Source organism: Nelumbo nucifera, chromosome 3 (assembly GCF_055504915.1).
Source record: "Nelumbo nucifera cultivar China Antique chromosome 3, China Antique-T2T, whole genome shotgun sequence".
Classification (NCBI taxonomy): domain Eukaryota; kingdom Viridiplantae; phylum Streptophyta; class Magnoliopsida; order Proteales; family Nelumbonaceae; genus Nelumbo; species Nelumbo nucifera.
Genome location: NC_142651.1, coordinates 11020641 through 11047918, shown reverse-complemented (window position 1 = coordinate 11047918; position 27278 = coordinate 11020641). Strand labels below are relative to the sequence as shown.

Below are 27278 nucleotides of genomic sequence, written 5' to 3'. Positions count from 1 at the left end.
ATGCGTGTCGATGTAACATCTCCTGCTTACATTACGCGCTTTGAGAAGTTTACCTCTATAACGTCCCTCTCTCTCTCTCTCTCTCTCTCTCTCTCTCTGAATTTGACAATTCATCTTGGATACTTTAAGACTAAGAGCCAAACTGTGTCATGGTCATGGATAAATATCCAGGTTTTGGCACTTATCTACTTGTAAAGCTTTTTGCCTTTCTTATTTATTGTCATTCCTATCTTTTATCGCCCGCTTCTGCTGCTGTATTTAATCTTTTATTAGTAGCCCTATCTTCTTCTACTTCTTCTTCTTCTTCTTCGTAGTTGATGATCATCAGCTGTTAGTTGCTTTTCTTCCAAACTTCGAGTATGTCGCATAAGCGGCAACCTGAAGATGGAAAGATTGGATCGGCAGGCAGCAGCCCCGAGGAGAAGCGTCCAAAGGTTCCCGCCCTGAGAAAGTGAGAGAATTGCAATATCTCCCTCTTTTCTTCTTTATTACTAATACTAGTAACTGAAATTCCATATTATAATAAATTGGGTATGCTCAGGCAATTGAAGATTTTAGTGGGTTGTACTTGTAATTGTAATCAAGAAATATGAACTGGTTTGCTTCATATTGTGAAAATAGAAGAAGAAATGATATGATTGTGCTTTTTATTATCACAAATTTAGTGGTTATGCTTTTTATCGGTATTTATGTTTTCGATCATAAGAAATGAAATGGATTTCCTTATTATCGTGAAAAAAGAAGAAATAAAAGATGGGTTAGGACTTTGCTTGTTTTAGTGAAAATGGATATTAGTTTGGTTAAGTTCTGGCCATTGTCTGAAGGAACTGCCGGTTAAAATTGAATCATAATTGCAGGGAACAACGGTTAGAGATAAGTCATCTGCCGTACCTCTTTCCTTTTGCTTTTCTTTTCTTTTTCTTTTTCTTTTTTTTTTTTTTTTGCTTGTTTTGATAAGCAATTTAGGAAGATAGATCTTTGTTCTAGTTATAATGATGTGGTGAAAAAGGGATGCTTTGGATGCTGTATATAAGTAAATAAGAACCATATAATGTTTTGATCATCTTCCATTAGCAAAAGAAAAGGAAAAATGAAAAATAATATGAAACTAATTAGGCATCATCTGTCAATTTGCTTCTTGTTTTCAAGGCATTTGGGCTTTGGTTCTTACTTTGGCTCTCATTTTGTTTGTTGCTTTCCAGTCTGGTTTATGTATTGAAATATGCTAATACTGCTTTTTTTTTGTGTTTGATATTTTATTATGAGGTTAGTGTGATATTGGAAGTAATGAAGACGCAAGCCATTCAGAGATTCATTTCTACTTTGGAGCCCTTAATCCGTAGAGTTGTGAGTGAATCACTCTCAAATAATTTGGCTTAAAATTTAAGTTAGCAACATTACAAATAGTTGTTATATTCTAGTTTGGAGATAGTGAATGAAGATTTAAACTTTTCTATTACATTTCTTTTTGTCCAAAATGCTACCAAAACCTCAGCGGTGATTCTTCTAGGAATGATGCATATCTGATTCTTGTGTTGCTCGTCTCATTATCTCCAAGGTCTGGTATTAGCTATTTTTTTGCTACAGCTGCTTCATGCATTTGCTGCTAGAGTGTTATTCAGAGTTCTAATTTGGGGTTACTTTTTTCATTATCAAATCAAAAGGCAATTACTTCATAATTGATTTTATTTTTGTTATTTCTCTATTTTTTTTATTCAATAGGTTTTCCATCATCTATCCAACAAGACCAAGATCTTGTTGATTTGACATGTTCTGAGAGAGTTTTGATCATTTAACTAGTAGCATGTTAGTAATTGATTAGATTTGGAAATTGTCATGAAAGAGTTCAAAGGCTTAAAGGGGAACTGACATCAGAAGGCAATGGGAAGAGATTGTCAGTCCTTGACTCTTTTGCAATTTTGTTTACTTAAACTAGAAGGTTGCAGCATATTGTATATTCCGTTTATGTTTGGTGTCTGTTTAGGAATCTCACGGATGTAATATCTTTTTTTTTCAACTTATACAACTTTAGCCTTGACTAACAAAAAATTGATGGGATTTAAATCCTTTTAAATTTCTAGTTTTTCTTGGAATTGTTTTTGGCTTATTTGGTATAGTAATGAGTATTTAGAATTCTTTTAGGAGTTAGAGTTAGAGTTAATATTTACTCAAATATTATTTGAGTTAATATTACATCTGTTTAGGAATCTCACAGATGTAATATCTTTTCTTTTAGGAGTTAGAGTTAATATTTGAGTGTCATTATGTGTTACTTTGGATTTTTCTTAGTTTCAAAGAATCTAGTAGTTGTGTTTGATCAATTATTTGAGTCTAAGGGGCCATTTGATAACCGATGAAATGCTGAGATTTGTCTTTTAGTGAATAAGCTTTTAAGGAGGTTGTGAGCTTCTTAATGGCTGAAGCTGAATTTAGGTTGATTACTATACTGTTAGACCCATGGGAATAACCACAGGAGCAACAGACCCAAGAGAAGTCAGTGTGGACATAAACAAATGCAGCAGCCAAGAGAAGTCAGTTGTAACAACCAAGATTTGTCGTAATCAGTTGTAGCAGAACAGTGATTTTGTTGTAAGCCTATATAAGGCATACTATTACATACATCAAGGACAGGAAAAGAATACCATAACTCTCTCTCTCTCATCAGGAGTCTAGACAACTCGAAGTGTCTTTTAGTTAGGCAGTTGCTAGTTACCTAATGCATACCCTTGAATATGTTATTGTTTAAATATGTTAACCACTTAAAACAATAGGTCATTTAGTTCAGCCACTTCAGCCATTATCAAATGGCCCCAACAACAGAGTCTATGAAGGGAGATCTGAGCTCATATTGAGTTTATATGTAATGTCATTATAATTGGAATTTTTAGAGTTGGATAATGAATTTGAGTTGAGTTGAAACCCCTCTCAACAAGTCTATTGATCCCCTCTCTTTCACCCAGGATCAAAAGCCCTTCTTGCTTCTACCTTTTCAGATCTGAACCTTCTTTGTTGCCTGCCATAGCTGATACATAGGACACCTCCCTACTCGTCTCGCTTCAATTTGGCATCAGATTGAACCTTAGGAGTATTAGCACTCACAGTTTTACAATTTCAGTATAGATGGACATTAGAGAAATTCTAGAGATATTTCACTAAGATATTTGGAAAATCTAAAAAATCGGGAGAGTTTTCTAGAAACATGGAATTAGTTCATAAATCTTCAAGGAATTGTTAGAACTATTTTTGCACATTTAAGGCTCAAAAAACCATAGCAAAGAACTATATAAATCAAAAGGAGAAAATTAAGAGACTTTAATAGGTATCTTTCTCTTTGTCTCTCTTTTAGTCTTTTAGCCATCCATCTTCTCTTCATTAAATATGTCACTTACTTTCCATTTTGACTTTTGTCATTTTATTAACTATATGTTTTGATTAGATTGAAATACTCTTTTGTAGTTATATGCAATTTTCTTTTTCTTTTGAATTATAAGTGAGTTAGTAAGTGAATCATATCAAAATAATAAGCCAATTGTCCAATCACCAATTCCCCATTGGATCTTTTGGGAAAATATTTTCAAAAAGTTGTAATGATTTTAATGAAACATCAACAGGTTTTTTTTTAACAATATTCTAACATTTAAACCATAAATATATAGTTTATCAATGAAATTCAGAATATCACAGATATATCGACAAAATATTAGAGATATTTGGAAAAAAATATTTTTGAAAAATTTCGTATCACCACCTAGCAAAATGGAGATATTTCGGGGATTTCTATCAAATATTTCTGATACTGTGAACAATGTTAACAATATTCATAAGGGGATGACGAAGCAAGTTTAGCCTTCGGACCCCCTCTCAGGGAAGGAGCAACAAGACAACAAGGTGAGTATTGACAGTCTTGAATCTGATGCAAAGGTGATTTTGCGAAGTAATGAAGAAAAGAACGAGGTTTGAGGATGTGTGCCTCTTCAAAAACTAGTTGTAAGAGAAGTCACGGTTGGTAAAAGTCTTGGTCTGGTTTTTTGGGGTGGTGAGGAGTTTGTTAAGAGGGCCTTTAAGGAGTTTGAAAGGAGGAGGGAAGAAAAGTTGAATAAAGAAATCTCTAGGAAAAGAGGCGAGGTACGGAATGAGGAGAGGATACAGACCAGGGGGATGAGTTCGTGGAAGAAGATTGAGGCGCCTAATTTTGCAAGTTGGGTGCGTCTTTGGTCAGGTGTCAAGTTGGGGGTGCTCCAGGATTTGGGGGCTGTTGTTTATATATATATTTATTTATTTATTTATGGTTTTTGCATTAGTTTGGTTTGTTGTGTTTCTGTTTGTTGAGTCTTGTTGAATGTTTAATTTGTTTGGGGTTCTTGAGGTCTATATGTTGGTTTTAGTAGTTGTGTCCCTCTCTTGGGTGATATCTTATCACCTTTCTTTTGTATTCTTTTTCTTTTCAATGAAAATTTCTCTTTATTCTTCAAAAAAATGTTAGCACTTTAGGTTTATCGCCATGCCTTCAAATACGTGGTTGATCCTTTCAAGTTGAAAATCATCTTGCATTCCTAAAACATGTTCAGCATATACCTAAAGGAAAAGAAGAGGATGGAATGTGTGTTAAACTTTTCATCAATGTTTTAAGACTCGGATTGGACCAGATAGTTGGGCCATTCAATATGGGAACTGGAAGGCATTTTGTTTTTTTAAACCCGTTTTTTATATTTTTGAGAAATTGGAAGAACCGGTCAAAACCTGGTGGAACCATTAAACCAGTTAGGTTTCAATGATCCAACCAGTTTTCACGATCTACCCAGGTCACTAAATCCATATAAACCTCAAAAATGCATATGGGAAGACTTGAACCTAAGACCTCAAACTTATATGGTTATACCTATAAGTACAAAACCATCAAGCTATCATTCATCTTTTGAATTTTTGTCTATATATATATTGTATAAATACATAAGTTTTTTCAATAAAACACTAGTACCAAGACTTGAACCCTGTTAATTTATGTTAAGAAATGATCTTTTACCGTCTTGCCACCACTTACAATTGAATTATTTTTGAGAAAGGTTAATTGGGATTTTATTAAAAGTTAACTGAGAAAAGCTAATGAAGTACAAGGGCCTTAGAAGGCAGAAACAAAATTACACGGGCAAATCTTGGAAGTAGGGGTAAGATCTATTGGAGTACGGTGTGATCCATGCAGTGATGTGGGGTGTCTGGGAAGAAAGGAACAACAGAACTTTTGAAAGCAAAACCAGGAATATTGAAAACCTGATCTCTCATATTACCTTCCTATGCAACATTTAGGTTATTAATTCTGAAGTTTTTGAAGGTATTTCCCTATATGACCTTCTGATGCAGTACAAGAGAAGGCCGATAAGTTCTATGCAAGTTGGGACCATTTCAAGACATATAAGAAGCAGAAATGACGCCATCGGCTCATCTTAGTAAATATTTACCGATATAACATCATCATAGGAATTCTATCTTAGTACGTTTTTACCAAGTTGGCGCCATCTTAGAGTTTTCATCTTAGTTTGTTTTTACCAAGATAGCATTATTTCGAATTTATATTCAATTAGGACTTTCCTTTTGAAGAATTTTAGTAGGATTCTATTTTGGAGTGTTTTCTTAGATTAGGATTTTATTTTTTAAGGAGTTTTAGTAGGATTCTATTATGGAGTGTTTTCAGATTAGGGTTAGGAGACATAAGGGTGTATGCCTATATAAAGAGTAGCTAGGGGAAGGCTAAGGCAGTTCTCTTGTTATCAATTTTCTCTTAATTGTTTAGTGAAGATTTCTTCTTCCTAAAATTTGACTTCTGCTCTTTACTTTGAAGCTTTTCTTATGTGTTTCGTTTCCGTTTTGCATCACCTTTAGAGTAATTTAGCAGAAGTCCTCTACTCATGTCTTGGAAATGGTTTTACTCAAGCAATTCGTTCTAGGGAGGAGAATCTGATAACTCTAAGCTTTGATGGTAGTGCTCAAGGATCCACATGTCAAGCAGGAATTCGAGTAATCCATGGGACAGGGGGGAACATCTTTTGGGCTTCCAATGGGCCAATTGGGAGAGATGACACTACCAAGGCAAAGATCTTAGCTGCCCTCACAGGTCTCCGTTATGTCAAAATGTTAGGCCTTTCCTCTATATCCATCAAAGGTGATTCAGCTAATATGATAAAATGGCTAAGGCAGAAGAGTGGAGGACCTTGGAGGCTTGCTCATCTGCTGACTGGAGCTAGAGATATTTTGGATTCTCTAGTGTGAAGTTGGTTTGCATTCCTAGGGAACTAAATACTGTAGCAGACAGCTTAGCCAAATCTGGAGCCCATAGAGGCTTACAATTGAATTAATGTAGGGTGATCACGTGGACATGACCTGGCATAAGTGACAACTCAATGCGGTAGCTTGGTCACAACTCGGCATAACAAGCTCGCCGAGGCCCAACCAAACGACTCGGCGGGTTTGACAACTCGCCGATAAGCAAGGCCCAGCTCGCCCCAAGCCTTAGGGTGGAGTGCCCCGAGCTCCCTCCGTGCAAAGGGACCCGAGCACCCCTTGAGACCCGAGCTCCTCCTAAGGGGCTCCGAACTCTCCCTCCCTAAGAAGGGAGCACCCCAGCTTTTGGCTAAGTGTCCCGAGGGAGAAACACCTTGGGACAGCACCGTCGAGGCCCCTGTTCGTACTTGCTTAAGGCTCGCCTCCAGTGCGAGCACCTCGGCACCTCGGTGCAAGGCAACCCAGCCCCAGGCGGTTCGGTGCAAAGTAGTTCAGCAGCCTGCAGGGAAGATCCGCCTGACATCCGTACCTGCCGGATCTGGTGGCAGTGCGCACATCTCTTGCCAGGCAGTGCCGCGCCTGCTATCTCTGAAAAGCATGGCACGCCTAACGAGTCCGTACCCTGCAGCAGCAGCAGCCTGCACCTACCACCTCATCCCTGGCAGTAATGGCTAGGGCAATGGCGGTTATGCCTAATGTGACTGAGCTCCGGTATAAGAGGACCCCGACCCTCACAAAGCAAAGGTATTGAAGCTAGCACTTTCAACACTTTTAACTCTCTGTGTTTTCCTTGAGTTTTCCTCAGAGTTCTAACTTAGCCATCGGAGTGTTCCCGCCGGGATAGCTCCCCGGGAACCCTTCACGTTCCTCTTCATCTCAGGTGCCGTCTATCACAGCTAGGAGCCAAGTTTCAGCTAGCTAGGAGTGCCCAGATCGTGCAACATCAAATTATATACAAAATCTATTTTTTTTTTGTATTTTTTGCAACTTGCGGTCAAACTATTTGACCTGGCACGCTTTCAGGTTTTGTGTTTGGTCCAAGTCTTGAAACATTGTTTTTCTTTAAAGAGTATGATGCAGCCAAAATATATGTGATTTAGTTATTGATAATGGTAGTTATTTCAATGGTACATCATCAATATACTAAATTTACAAAGGCTCATTCTCAACCCTATAAAATTACTTGGGACATCTGTAACGAAGTATGCTAGCTATCATGGAGGCTTGGAGTCTACATTGAATCTCATTGGTGTGATGTCTTCCCATTGAAAGTAGTAAATAGCTTGTGGGAATGACCATATAGTTGAGAAAATTATAATATTTATGACTGTCTTGTTGATGAAGGCTAGCTTTTGTATTGGGGAGTCCTCTCTCTTAAGGATAGATTCCCTTCTATTGATGCTCTTTCTTTGAATAAATTCAAAACCGTATCCTTTGTCCATGGTATTGGAAACTTTTCAGATCTAGGGCTAAGGAGAGGACTTAGGGACTCTGAAATGGAGGTTGTTGATGAGATCCCATCTCTCGAGTACAGTGTTCTTGGATCTTTCTTGCTTGGATGGTAGAGTTTGGTCAGATTCCCCTTCAGGTTTTCTCTTGTTTCTCTTTCTTAGTGTCCTCCACTCCACAAACCTCACAGGGTCTTTTTCCAACAAAAGAAGTTTGGTGTAACCCTGTACCCCCAAAGGTTATTCTGTTGGGAGGTATGTTATGTGCCATGGGAGAACTCACCCCTAAAAGCTAGCTGTTAGAGGGAGGGAACTCAAGCACATATATACCCCACAACAGCATCCCATACTACCGATGTGGGATACCTCACATTAGCATCCCATATTACCAACGTTGGACAAATGGATCGTAACATTCCACCATGTTCTGCAATCCCGACACCCACGCAAGCTGGCTTTGCATTAGTCCACCTAGTCCCAACCGAACACTGCAATACCGATGTCACCACCAACGCCGCACGATTGCAATTGGGAGGCATAGTGTAGGCTTTGATACCATTTGTTATGTGCCTTGAGAACTCACCCCTAAAAGCTAGCTGTTAGAGGGAGGGAACCCAAGCACATATATACCCCACAAGGGCCACAATAGCATCCCATACTACCGATGTGGGATACCTCACATTAGCATCCCATACCACCGTGGGACAAATGGATCGTATCATGTGCCTCCCAGTTGCAATCGTGCGGCGAAGGTGGTGACATCAGTATTGTAGTGTTTGGCCAAGACTAGGTGGACTAGTGTAAAGCCAGCCTGCGTGGACATTGGGATTGCGGAGCGTGGTGGAATGTCACGATCCATTTATTCCCACATTGGTAGTATGGGATGCTAATGTAAGGTATCCCACATCTGTAGTATGGGATTCTGTTGTGGGTATATATGTGCTTGGGTTCCCTCCCTCTAACAGCTAGCTTTTAGGGGTGAGTTCTCCCAAGGCACTTAACAAGATAGTTCTTAAGAAGATCAACACTTATGATATGCTTCAATGTTGGAGGCCCTTTTGGTGCCTTTCCCTTTATATGTGTATCCTTTGATGTGGTAGTGGCGATACAGTTTCACACCTACTAATATCCTACCCTTTTGCTTCTTTTATTTGGGAATGGTTTTCTTGTCTCTTTGGTTGTAGGTGGAACCCTCCCTCTAATGTGGCAGGCCTTTTTGATGCAAGCTTCTTTAGACGGCTGAAGAATAGGAGAAGGATAATGTGGAGAGCCACAAGAGCAGCTATACTTTGGTCGGTGTGGGAGGAAAGGAATAACAAAATTTTTCAGGGGCTAGACAACACTAAGGAAGATTTAATTGATAGCATTTCTATGAAGGTAGCACATTGGTTGAAGACTTTAGACTTGTTCAAGGAACTTTCAATGGCTGATATACCTAGAGGTTGGAATGTTGTGGTTTGTTCTCCTACTTCAAGGTCTGTGGTTCTGGAAGATTAGGCCCCATTAACACAGCAAAAGATTAAATTGAAATTTGATGGAAGTTCAATTGGTAATCTGGGTCCATCAGGCATAAGGGGGATCTAAGGGATGGAGAAGTAAGAGTGTTGACTCTCTACTCAGGATCAATAGGGGTGGGAGATTCTTTAAGAGCTAAAGTGATGACCCTACTCCATGGCTTGAGGTTGGCTAAACAGTTAGGACTTCAACAGATTGAAGTGGAAGGGGATTCCAAGCTGGTAATAGGTTGGATGCAAGCAAATGATCTAGGGATTTGTTAAACAGATTGAGGGGAATAAGGTGTTTGTCATGGGAGATTGGTGTATCCTTTAGATGGATTAGAAGGAAAACAAACGGGTTGGCTGACACCTTAGCTAAACAAGGGGTTACTAGGGAAGAGATTTTTTTTGTGCTTTGCTGTAATTTATCTCATGTAAAGGGTCAACACCTTTTGGGTGTGTGATAGTTGTACTTTAGTCTTTAATTTTGAATGAAGTTATCAGTTCCAATAAAAAGAGGTTACTTTTTATTTTCTCCCTTTTTTGTCTGAGTTGTAAAGGAGCTATAAAGATTTTGAAAGCTTGTAACTGTGGGCATGGACAATCTGATTTGCAAGGTTAAGCAATGCTGCGATAAATAGCCATCTGCTCTCACTTTACAAAATTAATAGAAGGATTGACTGTGTCTTTTAATTCTTTTCAACCATGTGTTTTGCTTGATAAGTGTCCCACATCCTCTAGGTTAATGGACTCTATTAAAAGGCTGGAATTAGAGTAGTGAAACAGACTCTATCCATGTCCTCCATTCTTCTCTGTATTTTTATCCTACTTTTTTGTTTTCCCATTCAATTACTGTCTGAGAATCATTACCAAAGCTTCTTTCGTTGAGTTCTATAGTTTTCTTCCTTTTTGTGCCATTATGATTTTGGTGTCCTGTTATTGTTTAAGTTACATTGTATTGGATGCACACTAAGAAAATTATATTTAAAAAATGACCTCCTATTACTAATGAGGATAATAATAATTGTTTATGGTTTCATTAAAATATTGTCTGCTATGCCTTGATTACATCTATGAAGTTGTCAAAAATGCTGCAGGAATAGTTTGTTGATGTTCTATCTGTGCTTTCAGGTAAAAGAAGAAGTTGACGTGGCATTTAAGAGGCATCTAGCCACCACTAAACAGTAAGAGCTAATTTTTACTTGGTGAATAGTGCTTACTTTCTACTCAGTAAGCTTCCCTCATCAAGATAATAATTGAATGGTTAGTGATGATCTTTGTATTTCTTCTTCAGAAATTGCGACAAACAGGTAAACCCCTCTATGACAAGAAGCTTACAGCTACAATTTATAACCAAGCTTTCTCTTCCAGTTTTTACTGGCACAAGAATTGAAGGAGATGAATGTTCTCCGGTAAAGGTAGTTCTAGTTGATGGCTTGACAGGGCAGGTTGTTGACTCAGGTCCTGAATCTTTGTCCAAGGTGGAAATAGTAGTTCTAGAGGGAGATTTTGAAGGTGATGAAGAAGACAACTGGACGGTTGAAGAATTTAACAATAACATTGTTCAGGAAAGGGAAGGCAAGAAACCACTTCTTATGGGAGAGGCTTTTCTAAATCTTTATCAGGGTACCGGCATTGTAAGTGATCTAGTTTTTACAGATAATTCAAGCTGGACGAGGAGCCGTAAGTTCAGGTTAGGGGCTAGAGTTGTTGATAATAACTATGATAGAGTTAGAGTGAGAGAAGCCAAGACAGAACCTTTCATGGTTAAGGATCATCGTGGAGAATGTGAGTTTTCTGTTACTATTCTTTTGTTACAACTTCATTCATGTTTCATGTTGTCAAAATATCTTGCAGATATATCAGTTATGTGAAAGTAATTGCTGAAGTTTTTGCCTAAAAGACATACAGTATACAGTTTTTGCTGATATGTCTTACTTGTATTTCAAAATAGGAAAAGACAATTTCTTTAGGAATCAAGTCTATGGAATGAAACTAAATCTTTGAGGATTTTTTTTTTTTTGGAACAATTGAGCTTCCAATGTATCTGATGTAAGACCAAAAATCCTTGAGAAAACACAAAAAAATTTTAAAACATATTTATCGTTCATTTCCAAAACTGTATTAATATGGTTTAATGAGATATGCAAGAAAGGGGATGAGGGATACCCAGAAAAAAAACATGAAATTAAGTATTTGTAAATCTAAATATTAATTTACAATTTGACATTCTCCAATAACATGTATGCATAATTTGTAAATCTAAACTGTATTAATTAGTTTCATTTTGAAAAATTAAATGAAGTTTGCGTCTCTACTCACACATGTACATGCACCTATGTATGTATGCATACATGTTATTGACCTCCTTCATCTAATATATGTGGAAGTCCTTTTTCTGCTTTATTTAATGTCAAATAAAGAATGACCTCTTGAATCTCTTATTACCACTTGAATCCATGTCTTTCTTAGCCTTTCCATTATGGTTTTAAGCCTTCAACTTGCAGAAAAGTACTGTTCTCCGACACTGACAGGTTACTGCCTATCTCAGGGCTCCTTCGAGGGGAACCGACCTCCTGAGAGAGAGAGAGAGAGGGGGAGGGGGGAGAAAACGAGTATTCTTTCTTATTCTCATTGATAGAAGGCGCAGCTTATATAAGCAGTAGCTGGCCGTTACATTGCAGAGAACCAACTCAGTTGGTTATGATAGTGGAATTAGTTGGGATTCCATCGAGTGTGGCTTAGAGCTGCTCAGGTGTTGGGCGGGGATTCCTCTTACTTGTATACACCATGGTGATGGGTGGTCGAGGCCCATTAGCATAGCGGCCTGGGCTTGGGCCAGCTCCTGTGTTCTCACCATCTCCTCCCCCCTTCAGATTGACCTTGGTCTCAAGGTCCAGATCTGGGAACTGGTTTTGCAACTCCCAGTAAGGTTCCCAAGTGGCGTCTGTTGTAGGTAGTCCCTCCCACTCAACTAGAGCCTCCTGGATGACCCGTTTCCCCTTTTTAACCCACCTGAAGTCCATGATGCTCTTGGATTCAGTAACTAGGCTTCCGTCATCAGTGAATGTGGGCAGTGTTGGGCTGATGATGGCCTGGGGGCTGGTGCACTTCTTGAGTAGGGACACATGGAAGACTGGGTGAATGCAGGAAGAGGGGGGAAGCTCCAGCTTATAGGCAACAGGACCAATTTTCTCCAGGATCTTGTAAGGACCGAAATAACGGGGTCCAAATTTCGGCCAGTCCCTCTTTGTGACTGAGACTTGACGGTAGGGTTGCGACTTCAAGTAAACATATTCCCCAACCTGATACTCCACCTCACGATGCTTCTTATCGTAGTAGAACTTCATCCTTTGTTGGGCCCAGTTCAGGTTGAACTTGAGTTCTTGCAATATCTCATCTCGATTGATCAGTTGTGTCTCTACTGCGGCCTTAGTGGACCCTAGTTCATATGGCAAGATGGCAGGAGGGTCCCTTCCATACACGGCCCTGAAGGGGGTCATGGCTGTACCCCCTTGATAGGTAGAGTTATACCAGTATTCAGCCCAAGGCAACCATTTGGCCCATTGCCGCGGCCTATCCCCTGTAGAACACCTCAAATATGTCTCCAAACACCTGTTTACTACTTCAGTTTGGCCGCCGGACTGTGGGTGATAGCTGGTGGACCGGTATAGCTTAGTTCCCTGGAGTCGAAAGTACTCCTTCCAAAACTGGCTAAGGAAGGTTAGGTCCCGATCCGAGACAATTAACTTGGGAGTCCCATGTAACTTGGCAACATCCCTGATGAAAACTTCAGCAACCATTGCAGCAGTGTAAGGGTGCGGAAGTGCTGAAAAGTGTGCATACTTGCTCAGGTGATCGACAACCACCATTATGATGGAATACCAGTTGGACTTGGGCAACTCAGTAATGAAGTCCATTGAGATATCCTCCCATACCTGGGCATGTATTTTGAGAGGCTGCATCAGTCCAGAAGGTGCTTAAGAATCATACTTTTGCTGCTGACAAACAACACAGGCATCCACATATTGTTGGATTCTTCTTCTCATACCAGCCCAATAGTAGTGTGAAGGTAGCCGTTTATAAGTCCGTAAAACGCCAGAGTGCCTCCCTTGAGGAGAGTCATGAAACAGTTGCAAGAGAGCAGGAATGTGAGGGGAGGAGGAAGGTAGCACGTACCGTCCCTTATATAGGAGGTCTGAGCCCATCATGCTGTATCCTGGGACTGAGGTGGGGTCCTGCTGATAACGGGCCCTTATCTGGGCCAGTTTTGGTGCTTGACGAGCCTCCAACCTGATTGCCTCGAATAAGGGGTGAGTGGGCTGGGAGCCCGTCAACTGATGGAACTCAATTACCTTTTCGATCAATAGAAATTAAACTCTCCTCCATGGTTTGGGTTGGATTAGCAGGTTCCTAGCTTTCTCCTTATAAGTGGAATCACAAGACAACTCCCTCCTCCATCCTCTTCTCGAATAGAACCCTTTGCCTCCACTTCTCTACCTTTTCGATCTCTCTCTCTCTCCCCTCCCCACTTCCTCCTCTTCCAACACAACCATCACTAAACGCACACAAAAACAAAAATCAACATTCCTTTTTTCTCTTTCATCAAAGATCATATGTACCTCTATGAAATTGTCTTCTACCACTAACCAATTGTAAGCAATGCAAGTCCTGTGCTGACCCTGTCTAGTTTGTCTCCTTTAACAGCCGGCGTGCAGCCTTTCTCCTCACAACAAGAGGTGTTTGAAGATTTGACGGTTGTAGAAGTTGTCACTGTAGAGAACAGTGATGTGGGCCCCACAGCTGTGGTCCCACTCTGTCCGTAGGGTAGAATGTATCTAGTCACAGCTGTGGTTATTTTGCTGTTCTGTTATTTCTAGTTTCAGTTTTATATTGTTTGTTATTTGTTAGCAGTTATGATGTAAACACCAAGGGCAGATATGTCCTTTCATGTAACTAGCATAACCTATATATATTAACTTAAAGTGGCGGCGGCAGAATATAGACATTCTGTTCTTCTCCTCAAAATCTGTGTTCTATTGCTCTTCCATCACTCTTTCTTCTACATCTTCTTCACATTCTCTTCTCATCGAACCTGAAATCTCTTAGTGATCAAGACTGAATAGCAGTTTTGAAAACCTACATGGTATCAGAGCCAAGTTAGGGGTTTTCATGTGAGTCTAATACCAGCCGACCACATGAGAATCTCCTAGGACTGAAAGCTGAAAAGGAGGAGTTCGCAGACTGATTCTTGGAGATCGCCAGAGGTACTAGCAGTTGTTGGAAACTTGCTAGGGTTGCAGAGTGTTGGTGGTTAGGAAGGATCAGAGAAGACTAGGGTTCAGGTAACCCTAGAAGGCAGCGAACTATTTTTTCCTTGTAAGTTGTTACTTTTTTAATAGAAGTTCTTTCAGAGAAGATAGGTTGGACCTATCTGGAGGGGAAGGCCGAACCATTCTAGCTCTTTCTCTCTTCGATTTCCTAGGGTTTTACAGCAAACCCTGGACCGAACTGTGTTTCTCTCTACTCTAGGGTTTGAAAGTGATCTGCGGCAAGCCCTAGTGGTTGACTGAACCCTGTGATCTACCTAGAGCTACTCTTAAGTTGATTGGTAGGTCCGATCAGATTCTAGGGTTTCTTATTAACCCTACTGCAAGCTCATCTATACAGTTTGGACTGTGCGACTGAATTGCTTCCTTTCAGGACTGATTAAAACCCTAACTTTCCCTAGCATATCAGTTTTGTGTTAAAGCTGTTCTCAGAGTTCTAAGGGGGTTAGAGATCTACGGACAGCTACTGCTGTGTTGGCTAGTTGGTTTCAGATCAGAATTACTTCGGTTTTGTGCACATACACTGAGAATACAGATCAGGCCTATACTGTTTTGATTGTGATTGGTGATTCAAGTACTGTTTTGAGACTTGACAGAAATGGAGTCTAAAATTCAGGCAGAAGGCAGTCTTGGGAACATCAGTTATGGTGGTATTTCTGAGATGGGTGGTCAGATTACGACCGTAAAGTTTGATGGATCAAACTATTTGGAATGGGCCCAATCAGCCATGATGGCTATTGGTGGAAGAGGTAAATTAGGGTACCTCCTGGGAGATATGAAAGGACCTTCCAAGGGAGACCCGACATATACCAAGTGGATGCAAGAAAACTACTTGGTTATGACATGGCTGTGTAATTCTATGCAGTTTCATATTAGCCGGAACTATTTGTGGGCAAAGACAACTAAGGAGATATGGGATGTTATGAAAGAAACTTACTCCCAACCCCTTAATGTTGCCAGAGCATATGAATTGAAATGTGAAGTGAACACCCTTAAACAAGGAGAGAAACCGGTATCAGTCTACTTCTCTACCTTGAAGTCCCCATGGCATGAGATTGATCACTTAGAGACTCTTGAGTGGGAGAGTCCCAAGATGCTCAAACCCATAGAAAGCACATCGAGACAAACAGAGTGTTTGAGTTCCTGGTGGGACTGAACCCAAAATATGATATTGTGAGGTAGCAGATTTTGACTAGAGATAGTGTGACTCTCTCTCAGGCTTACTCATTTGTACACAGTGAAGAAACCAGAAGGAAGGTTATGATGCAATCCGTATCAGCCTTTGTAGCGGCTACACCCAAATCAGGGGGTGATTCAGAGAAGGACAGGAGGAAGGAAGACAAGAAGGATGTAGTATGTGAACATTGTAAGAAACCCAAACATACAAAAGAGACATGTTGGAAACTGCATCCCCACTTGGTTCCTGTGAAGTTAAGAAACAAGAAGGGCACTGCTCATGTCGCCATGAACACTGATTCAGCATCCTCATCTGGCACAAAAGGAACATCTTTGGAGACCTTAGCTGTAGTTCGGGCTGCCTTAATACAGCTAGAAAAGGAGGTTGGAAATTCAGCTCAGCCACCGCAGCCTTCATCAGCCCCTGTCACATCTGCCTTCTCCCATTCAGGTACTCGAGCTTCAGCCTATCATGCCTCAGCTCCAGGTACTACTGAACCTTGTTGGGTAATAGACTCAGGTGCATCTGATCACATGACTAGCTTGCCTTCACTGTTTACTACTTACCATTTGTCTTCTGGTAGAGATAAGGTATCTATTGCTGATGGCTCCCTGGTTCCTATTTCTGGGAAGGGTGACATCAAGCTTTCAGATACTATGTCCCTATCATCTGTTTTGCATGTGCCTAAGCTTGATACTAACCTTCTTTCAGTCAGTAGTATTACCAAGCATATGAACTGCTCAGTAACTTTCTTCCCTGACCGATGTGTTTTTTAGGACTTGGAGACGCTGAAGGTGATTGGGACTGGCCGTGAGACGAATGGGATCTATCTGCTCGGGGAGCGGTTCCGTCAGGGAGAGTCAGTAGAGAAGTTGTCTTTTGTTTCTCAGAGTGTGAGTCCGGTTATGCTTTGGCATAACCGATTAGGTCATTTGTCTTTTCGATCTTTACAGAGTCTGTTTCCTACTTTATTTGAGTCTATTGAGTTGTCTCAGCTACAGTGTGAAAGTTGTGAGTTTGCTAAGCATTGTAGAAAGCCTTATTTATTGAGTAATAAAAAGAGTGATAATTCTTTTGATATTGTGCATACTGACGTTTGGGGGCCTTATCATATCCCTTCCATGGGTGGGTACAGATATTTTTTGTTATTTGTTGATGACCATACCCGCTTTTCTTGGGTTTATCTCATGCGTTCACGAGATGAGGTACCTTCCCTGACCCAAAATTTTCACCAAATGATCATAACCCAGTTTGATGCCAAGATCAAAGTTCTCCGATCTGATAACGCAAAGGAATACTTTGCTAAATCATTGATATCTTATCTTCTTCATCATGGGGTTATCCACCAGAGCTCTTGCCCTCATACACCTCAGCAGAATGGAGTTGCCGAGAGGAAGAATAGGCACATTTTGGAAGTGGCTAGAAGCCTCATGTTTACTTCCAATGTCCCTATTCGCTTCTGGGGGGATGCTATCCTCACGGCGGTATACCTTATTAATCGGGTCCCTTCCAAGGTCCTTGATATGCGATCTCCTTTTTCGCTTCTACACCCACGTGAGGACTTGTTTTCTATTCCTCTTAAGACATGCGGTTGCACTTGCTTTGTTCAGCTTCTCGGACCCCATCCTTCCAAGTTCGAACCCAAAGCCTCCAAATGCATCTTCCTTGGTTATGCACAAACTCAAAAGGGTTATTGTTATTATGATCCTATCTCCGGGAGGAAGTTTGTCTCCATGGATGTCACTTTCTTTGAGGGGACACCCTATTATCCTCGGGTTGCCCCTTAGGGGGGAGAGTAGTGAGAGTAGGGGTTTGAGTTCTTGTCTTCAGGGGGAGAGCAGTGAGAGTGGGGCAGTTCCTTTACCTATTCCATTAGGTGATGAGAACTGCAATGGTGAGGGTGGTCAGAGGGATCAGGAGTTGAGGGAAAGCTGCAATGGTGAGGGTGGTCAGAGGGTTCAGGAGTTGAGGGTTTATCACAGGTAGTGCAGGCAGGTTGATCCTGATCATCAGTAGTCCAGACCAGCTCCAATCTCATCTGCAGCTCCAGGTCCAGATACTTCAGTCCCAGAGCCCACAGAGACTTCCCATACAGATGATCTTGACCTTCCAATTGCAGTCCGTAAAAGGAAACGACATTGTACCACATCCACAGCCCACTGTATTTCCCATTTTTTATCCTATGATCGCCTATCTTCTACCTACAGGTCCTACCTTAGCTCCATTTCCAATGTCCCTATTCCAAGAACAGTGCAAGAAGCCCTATCCGTCCCTGAATGGAAAGATGCAATGCAAGTTGAGATGGATGCTCTGTTGAAGAACAACACCTGGGAGGTAGTTGATTTGCCAAAAGGAAAGAAACCAGTTGGATGCAGATGGGTATTTACGGTGAAGCATAATGCAGATGGATCTATTGAGAGGTATAAAGCTCGGTTAGTTGCAAGAGGGTTTACACAGACTTATGGCATAGATTACTTGGAGACATTTGCACCGGTAGCCAAGATGACTACTATTCGAGTTCTCTTGTTCCTTGCAGCAAGTCACACCTGGCCTTTATACCAAATGGACGTGAAAAATGTCTTTCTGAATGGAGATTTGCAGGAAGAAGTTTACATGCGTTTGCCTCCTGGATTCTATGATGCAGAAGTAAGTAAGAAGGTCTGCCGGCTCAACAAGGCTTTGTATGGTTTGAAACAGTCACCTAGGGCTTGGTTCGATAGATTCAGACTAGCACTTGTGAAGTTTGGATATGTACAGGCCCAGTCAGATCATACCCTATTCATCAAGAGGGTGGAGTCCTCTTTGACACTGTTGGCAGTATATGTTGATGATATTGTGGTCACAGGGAATGATAGCCATGAGATTGAGTCTCTTAAACAGCTTCTTCACCAAGAATTTGAGGTGAAGGACCTTGGTGTACTCCGGTATTTTTTGGGTATTGAGGTTGCTAGATCCAAACAGGGGATCTTTATATCTTTGCAGATACACCAATTGAACAGAATCACAGGATTAGTGCCAAGAGTGGGGAGCTTCTTGAAGACAAAGTTATGTTCCAGCAACTGGTAGGAAAGTTCCTATATCTCTGCCTCACTCGGCCAGATATTACTTATGTTGTTAGTGTTGTCAGCCAGTACATGCATTCTCCTAGAACCACACATCTTCTTGCGGCAGAAAGAATCTTAGCTTACTTGAAGAGATGCCCAGGTAGGGGTATACTTTTCAAGAACAACAATCACATGAAGGTGGAGGTTTATACTGATGCAGATTGGGCTGGGAGTGTTGATGACAGAAGGTCTACCTCGGGATATTGTGCCCTTGTGGGAGGAAACCTTGTCTCCTGGAGAAGTAAGAAACAAAGTGTTGTCTCCCGGTCAAGTGCTGAAGCAGAATACAGGTCCATGGCCAATGGAGTGGCTGAAATCCTATGGCTAAGATCTCTACTTGAGGAGTTGGGTATTGAGTATGAGAAGCCCCTGATGCTGTACTGTGATAATCAAGCCGCCATTAATATAGCACATAATCCAGTACAGCATGACAGAACCAAACACATTGAAGTTGACCACCATTTTGTGCGAGAGAGGGTCTCATCTCAAGAAGTATGCCTCCCTTACATCACATCCAGTATGCAACTAGCAGACATTCTTACTAAAGCCGTATCAAGAAAGAAGTTAGAGGCGGATTTATCCAAGTTGGGAATGATGAACATATACTCCCAACTTGAGGGGGAGTGTAGAGAACAGTGATGTGGGCCCCACAGCTGTGGTCCCACTCTGTCCGTAGGGTAGAATGTATCTAGTCACAGCTGTGGTTATTTTGCTGTTCTTTTATTTCTAGTTTCAGTTTTATATTGTTTGTTATTTGTTAGCAGTTATGATGTAAACACCAAGGGCAGATATGTCCTTTCATGTAACTAGCATAACCTATATATATTAACTTAAAGTGGCGGCGGCAGAATATAGACATTCTGTTCTCCTCAAAATCTGTGTTCTATTGCTCTTCCATCACTCTTTCTTCTACATCTTCTTCACATTCTCTTCTCATCGAACCTGAAATCTCTTAGTGATCAAGACTGAATAGCAGTCTTGAAAACCTACAGTCACAGAACGTGTGGTGGGACCTGACTATGATTTGCTAGAAAAATAGGTTAGTATCGATATCTTTGAGGAGCTTCCAGTTGAGAAGGCGGTGCTTGAGACATTCCCAGTGGAACAATATGGGAGCCAGGACGATGAAGTGGGGGTGGAAAGTAGGAAGAGGAAGGCCGTGGAAGAGGTGGGAAAAAGAAGTTATAACAGGAGGAGAAGAGTGGGGGATCTTGACTCTGGATTGGAAGGGGACGAGGGAGAAGTAGAGAACCGAACTGGCTCTATAGAGGAAAAACAGGAGGGAGATAGTGACAGAAGGGGCAAGAAGGGTAGGGGATCAAGGGATTTTGGAATAGGCATGTAAGGGCAATATGGATTTAAATACCTTAGTTGAGAAGGAGGTGTTAGTGGGTAAATCGTTGGGTTTATTCTTCTAGGGAGGGGAAGATTTTGCAAGAAAGGCCTTTGAACAGTTTGAGAAAGCCAGGAGGGAAGAGAAGAGCAAGAGAGAGGAAGCCCTTTCAGGAGCAGTGTCTGGGACAAAGAAGGGGGAGAGGAGGAGTTTCTGGGGGAGGATTTGTGAGAATTTGGGCCTCAAGCTGGTGTAGGGATCAGGCAGGATCTTCTAGATGAGGATTTTTAGCTGGAATGTTAGGGGTCTGAGAGAGAAGAAAAGAAAGAGCAGTGGTCAGGAATTTGATTAAACGTTTCAAACCAGAGGTTGTCCTTCTCCAGGAAACAAAGTTAGAGACTTTCAACATGAATATGAAGGAAAGAGGTTTGGGGGAAGGGTGGCAGGGAGTGGCTGGAACTGGACACAGGGGCTTTCGTGGGGGGGGGGGGGGGGGTTATTATTCTATGTATCTGGGTGTCTATAGGAAGCTAGGGGAAAAGATGGGCACGTTCTCAGTTTCACTGTCAAAAATTTCATATGGAAGAATAGTCTGGAGTTGCATCCCTTTTGCTGTGTGTTGGGTCATTTGGAACAAGAGGAACAGTAGGCTGTTTGAAGAGAAACCAAAAATATTTAGATGTTGGTGGCCTCAGTAGGACATTGTGTCTCGGATTGTGTTCTGGTTCTCCCAGAGTTTGAAATGATTAGTAGGGACACAGGTTTGGAGGTGAATTTTTGGAATGTACTTGAAATCCAGAATTTAACAGTCATTAATATGGAACTTTCTGTTTTGTAGTTGCTGTGTTTTGTTGAGGTGCCATCTTGTCACCTCTTTTTGTAATCTTTTTTCTATTAATAAAAAAATTATTATTATTCTTAAAAAAAATTGTGGGCTCCTAACATAACTTGGATTAGTTCTCTCTCCACATCCAGATCTTGAACCCCATTTTCAACTAACTTCACTTCTCAAACACTCTCATCTTCTACTGCTGCAGTTTCGTCTTCCTTTTCTTCATCAATTAAGATCTCTGTTGCTTTCTCTTACTCAACCACCTTATCACCTCTAATGGAACTTCAGTCCTTTTACTCATCAAAACCTTTGGACCTCTAGTTGTATCCTCACTTGAAATTGTATTTCCTTTCTTTCAAGTAGGAACTCAAACATGATCTATCTCCTTAAGTTTTAGGTTTACATTTGATGGCTCAGCCACATGAAATTGATAGACCAATGCATAGGTCTACCTCTCTCAAACCGACAAACCTTCTTAGCCCGATCCAATGTTCCACAACCATTTGAACGGTTGCCAAACATCTTAGCTCCCACATGCTTCTTGAAGCTAGGGGTGTTCAAATTTGGTTACCTAACTGAAAACCAAAATGAATAAGATAATATGGTAAGGTTTGTTCAATTTTTAGTTTGTTTCAGCTTGCTAATTTTTTTAAAAGAAACTGGTTTTTGGTTCGATTCATGAAAATGGCCTAACTGAAATGTCAGTTGGGTTCCATTTTTGAACCAAACCGGATCAAGCCAACTGAACGAACATCCCTACTCGAAGCCACTGCACACCTTACCTTCATTAGTATTCTTAGTTTCCAAACAGCCCTTCTCATCTCCCTCTAGTCCTTCCCTTGCTCCCCAACCTTTCGTCTGTCTAACCCTTCAACTGCTGACTGTTCAGCTTCCTGTCAACAGTGGTCTATTACCTGTGGGAACTCTTCCAGTCATCTCAGAAGAAGACAGCCTTCAACAACACTCCTCAAATCAAACCATTCTCCAGTGAAATACAACACCAAGGAAGGGACCAAATGCACTGCTGTTACTTCTACTAACAGTCTTTCCATCAACAAGTTTCTCCAGCGACTGGTATGAGGATCAATTCTCCTGAATCTACCGCAAGTCTCATCAATTGCACGAAATGACTGCATGAGCCATGCATGAAATGGTATCTCAAAACATTTATCCAAACTAGATTTGTTATCCCATTTTCTCATATTGTGCCAACCAGTGGATTCCATCTTCCTAATCTCAGCTCCAATGATCTGACTTTTTCTGATTTCCGTTTTAGAACTTCTACCACTTCTGAACTCTTTAAAATGAACAGAAAGAAACCTGCATTAAGCTCCCAACTTTGACAATTCCCCTCGTTTGCCAATCTGCATTTCCCATCTAAAAACATCCTCCTCAGGATCAGAATTGATGAAATGCCCATTTAGACATGCCTCTAAAAACTTCAACCAGCTAGTGAGGTTGCCTTTAGACTTCACAATCACCTCCTTCATCTTTGTCTTCCACTGCAACAGTTATTCTCTCACACATGCCATGGAAGTGAGATGGGCTGCACTGGACTTGGTCACTTGTACTGCATAATTGTGAACCAATTGGGAAGAGAAGATACACAAGCCACAGGGATAACAATGAGATGATCGTGCCCTTGATCAAATTCAGTTTTTTTTTTTTTGGGTGGCATATTGGATTGAAACTTATCTCTTTAAAAGAGTCTGATTTTGTGAGCATGTGGGTCTCTTTGTTGTCTCCATGTGATTGCCAGATGAAGATCCCCTCCCTGCCTACCTGCATTAGGAGAGAGAAAAGGAGTTCTCTTTCAGTCTTCTGTTTGCACATCCCTCTACCTGATCATGTATCAAAGCCATGGCTAAGAGAGAAAAAAGCGGTTTTATTGATTTGTTGTTGACTTATAAGTTGGAGTATTTTATGTGTATGAGAAAACAGATGGAAAAAAGAAAATGACCTTAATTTCTGGTTTATTTTTGCAGTGTACAAAAAACATTATCCTCCCTCTCTTGTTGATGAAGTATGGCGTCTAGAAAAGATTGGAAAAGATGGTGCTTTTCATAAGCGGTTAAGGAGGGAAAACATCAACACTGTGAAGGAGTTTCTTACCTTGCTCTGTATTGATGCTTCGAAGCTCCGGAATGTAATAATCCTCTACTTTTTCTCATCATACTCTTTTTACCATAGTAGCATGATCATTTTTTTATGAATAATTAGAGTTTTACTAAAATACTTAAAGTAAAGACTTTACAATCATCCCTTAGAGTGGCACGAGCTGCTACCTCTCATACAAAGAAAAAACATATTACAACTGTGCCCTGAATAAACTAGACCTGTTCACCCCTTGTTTAGCCAAAGCATTTGCCATCCCATTTGCCGATCTTCTCACCCATTGTAATCCTTAAATTCATGTTCCTGGTTGGCCTAGTAAATTTTTTCATTTCACGCCTGTAGCACCAAATTATAGACTCAGGATTCCTTAGCTATTCTGCCACCACTTTCAAGTCCCCTTCTATGACCACATTTGTCAAGTTTAGCTCACTAACTATCTGCACCCCTTGACTTGCAGCAAGCAGTTCAGCTTTGAGAGAGTCCCCCATACCCACAGGACCAGAAAACAGTGCTATAAATTACCTTCTCCATCTCTCACCACCCCTCCAATTCCACAAGGGCCTGGATTACCTTGGTCACTCCCATCAAAATTCAGTTTAGCAAAACGTTCAATTGGTGATGTCCAGGCCACCTCCACTCTGTCCTTTCCCTTAGAGCTTTTAGCAACTATCTCCCAATTCCTCCAAATGTCATGAAAGGAGAACTGGGAGAACAACTCCAGAGTTTTGATCCAGTGGATCACCCTAACCATCACACAAATCCTGATTTCTTCCTTGCTTCTCTCCTTCTCTAAGAAGATTCTTGCATTCCTCTCTTCCCAAATGGTCCAAATCAAGGCTGCTCTGACACATCTCCACATTACCCTCCCTCTCTTTGGCCAAGTAAAACAGGTGGGATCAAATAACATGGTAACATGATCATTTGAAACCTAGTTTCCTATTCATGGTCATGCAGTGCTATATTTTGTTCATTTGTTCAAATTGAGATTGTCAAATATTATCACTGTGAAGCTTATTACAATCATGTCGTATTATATTCTATTTTTCTGCTTTTTTTTCTAAAACTTACCATTATCAGTTTTGAAAGAAATCATCATCATCTAAGCCTTGTCCCAACTATATGAGGTCAGCTACATGTGTGTGTATCACAATTCCCATTCTGTTCAGTGATCAGCTTTGAAAGAAATACCCACTCAGTACAAAATATAAAAGAATTAATATTGTAGGTTCCAATTTTTTTTTGGTAAAAATGTTGAAGATAGCATGTCCTGAAATTGAAGAGAAAACAATGCCAATGGGTAAAATTCTGACAAATTGCTGGGAACCATCCCCATAGGGATGTCAACAGACTCTGAAAGTCCGAAATCCGATTCAGTTATCTTAGATTTGGATGATCTGTTTACATAATTCTATCAGATTTGGATTTTATGAACTGCATCCAAATAATAATCAGATTAGATGCAGATTTAACTCCATCCAATCCAATTAAAATCTGAATCTGATTATTATATTGATTTTAATATATAAAATTTAATATAAATATATAATTATATATAATAAATTCAATATTTCATATTTATATTAATGTATTATATATAAATTAAAAGTAATTAACTTTTTAAAAATTTTCTTTATTTTTAAAAATGAACCAGGGTCTGATTAAATCCAAATAAGATCCGAGTCGAATAGGATCTGAATCCGATTGGATTTTGGATTTCAGTTTTCATTAATCAGATTGAATTTAGATGTTGCTGAATCATATCTGCTTACAGCCCTACATCGCCATATATTATTTGGGGTGCCACCTCCTCCCAATAGTATGGATATATGGATTTTATGATAATTTAAATCACACTTATAAGCCTTTGCCAGAAGTGATTTCTATAGTTTTTAACCGGTTAATTTCATTTTTGCGAAAGAATTGGGTGTTTCACCAGCTACATGAACTCAACACCCCATTATGTGCATCGCTAACTATACTTGATTTCAGATTTTGGGTACTGGTATGTCTGCTAAGATTTGGGAGGTCACTGTGGAACATGCTTGGACATGTACGCTTGATAAACAAATGTATGCATATTACCATCCTGATACTCAGCAGAGAGTGGGTGTGGTCTTCAACACTGTAGGACAAGTCTTGGGGCTCCTTTCTGAACAGCAATATATTCCCAATGATGAGCTATCAGAAACTGAAAAGGCATGGTTTCTTCTTGTATGCTAGTTTCTTTTCCTCCTATATTGCTTCGATCTTCTAACTATTTGGTGATAAACTGTTCCACTAGGTTGATGCACAAAATCTGGCAAAAATTGCATATGAACACTGGGAGGAAGTAGCTCCTTTGGAAGCTGGGTCCATTACTGACTCTTCATGCTTATCTGCCGTTTGCTTTCCCTCAAGCTCACCTAGTTTGGAGAGTTCCTATGGTGGAAAGTTCCTGGGTTCTCACCAATCAGGTGGGTTTGGTTTTGATCAACCAAGTTCTTCTCCAGATATAATTTCATCCATTCTATCCATTGGGGGTACAAGGGGCCTGGATAGTTACACCTTGCAAGGTGAAGACAACATGGATTTTCGATATGCCAATCCTTCCACTATGGCAAGCCAAGATACTAGCTCCCTTATTGGTGGCACAGAATCCTTAGCAACCTTCCATGGTGAAGACCATCTGCAATACTTTGATCCAGAGCATGGCCTTCAACCTCAGGGCTTTATTTTAGAATCACAGGCTTGCCTACATGGTGCTGTCAGTGGCATCCTTGAGGCTGGTAGAACAGGCAAAGCTTACACACAATGGACAATTTTGTTCAGCCTCCTGAGATGGAAATTCTCAATTCGGAGGATTGTGGCTTCCAAGAAGAGTCAGGTGAGAGAAACTGAGAGATACGGTTAGCAAATGATATGAAGAAAACATGCATTCTAATAGTGGATGCTGTCCCATTAAGTCTGTACAGCTGTAGAGTTTTGGTGCTTTTTAGTAGTATAGAAAGTAGATGGGGTTGGTAGAGTATACCATATTACCATTGTATTGTTCATTCGAGAACACAGCAAGTTTCTTCAATCATATTAAAATACACAGATGCAATTGCTTCTTTGGCTGAAGTTAACATCTTCAGTTGAAGCTTTGTAATGTGAGTGATAGTAACTGAATTTTACTCAAGGAGTTGATGAGGGCACCCGTTGAATTACTCCTATATCAGGATGAGGGCAAACTCATGATAAGAATATGAACCATTCATTTTTTTTATTTTTTTGAATGGAATATTTACCACTCTGATATACGAATTGGTGTTAGAAACGTTCCTATTCTACAGTGTTAGGGGCTGTTTTAGTGTGAGAGATGTTTGGTTTAGCTGCATTTGATGGCTGTGTTAGGGGCTATTTAACCAATAATAATGCCCCACGTCAGTCATCAAGTGTATTTGCTCAACCCACTCCAACCTCTCACGTCGCTTGCATAGCTGAAGTGGGAAGTTGTTATTGGTTAAACAGCCCCTAACACAACCATCAAGTGCAGCTAGTTTCGGCTATTAATGGCTTTGTAATTACTTCCTCTTATATTTTATATCTCTAGCCGTTGCCTTGGTTATATTTTGTACAATTTTTACTTCAAAAAAATTGGCGCTGAAGAACATAGGTTAAGAAGAATAAGGTCTTAAACTACATGACAAGACACAAATGAAATATTCTAAGTTTCCAACTAGCCCATTAGTGGGACCTGACTTCTTTAAAAAAAATAGTGGAACCTGACTCTGACAGCCCCTCCTATTGGAGTATTGGGTGGGTAAAGGTGAATTGTGTTGCTAGTTTTGAAGGGGAGGGGTCTGACTTAGTTATCTCTGTTCGCAGTTTGTCTAAGTGTGTTCTTCGGTGGAAGATGCTGAGTGCAGAGATGTTCGGTTCGGCTGTTTGGGAGCCCTCATCCCTCTGTAGACTGGATCTCCTACCCACAATTCCAATCCGACCCGATTAAACAAGCCTAAAATATGAATATGATCCAAAATCCGATTGGATTTGGTTAACTTGGATAGGATTCAAATCCTATCATATTTCAATGGGAGTCGGATTTAATTCTACATCGCTACATTTAAAAAATGAAAATAAAAAGAAATTAAATCCGAGTCCGAGTAATTGGTTTGGATATATGGCCGTTCTTTTTTTTTTTTTTTT

The 27278-nt window shown here is 40.4% G+C and overlaps 1 protein-coding gene across 2 annotated transcripts; it reads left to right on the top strand.

Moving 5' to 3' along the window:
• LOC104595676 (calmodulin-binding protein 60 A-like) lies at window positions 1–26267 on the top strand. Of its 2 annotated transcripts, XM_010256519.3 has the most exons (7): window positions 1–451; window positions 1272–1347; window positions 10352–10404; window positions 10515–11008; window positions 22982–23142; window positions 25101–25307; window positions 25393–26267. In XM_010256519.3, the coding sequence occupies exons 1-7, from the start codon at window positions 360–362 to the stop codon at window positions 25999–26001; spliced, it is 1692 nt and encodes a 563-aa protein (XP_010254821.1). In that variant the 5' UTR covers window positions 1–359; the 3' UTR covers window positions 26002–26267. The 2 variants fall into 2 exon arrangements, with proteins under 2 accessions (XP_010254821.1, XP_010254828.1); XM_010256526.2 differs by lacking the exon at window positions 1272–1347 and having other exon boundaries at window positions 337–451.
• Window positions 26268–27278: the final 1011 nt, after the last annotated feature.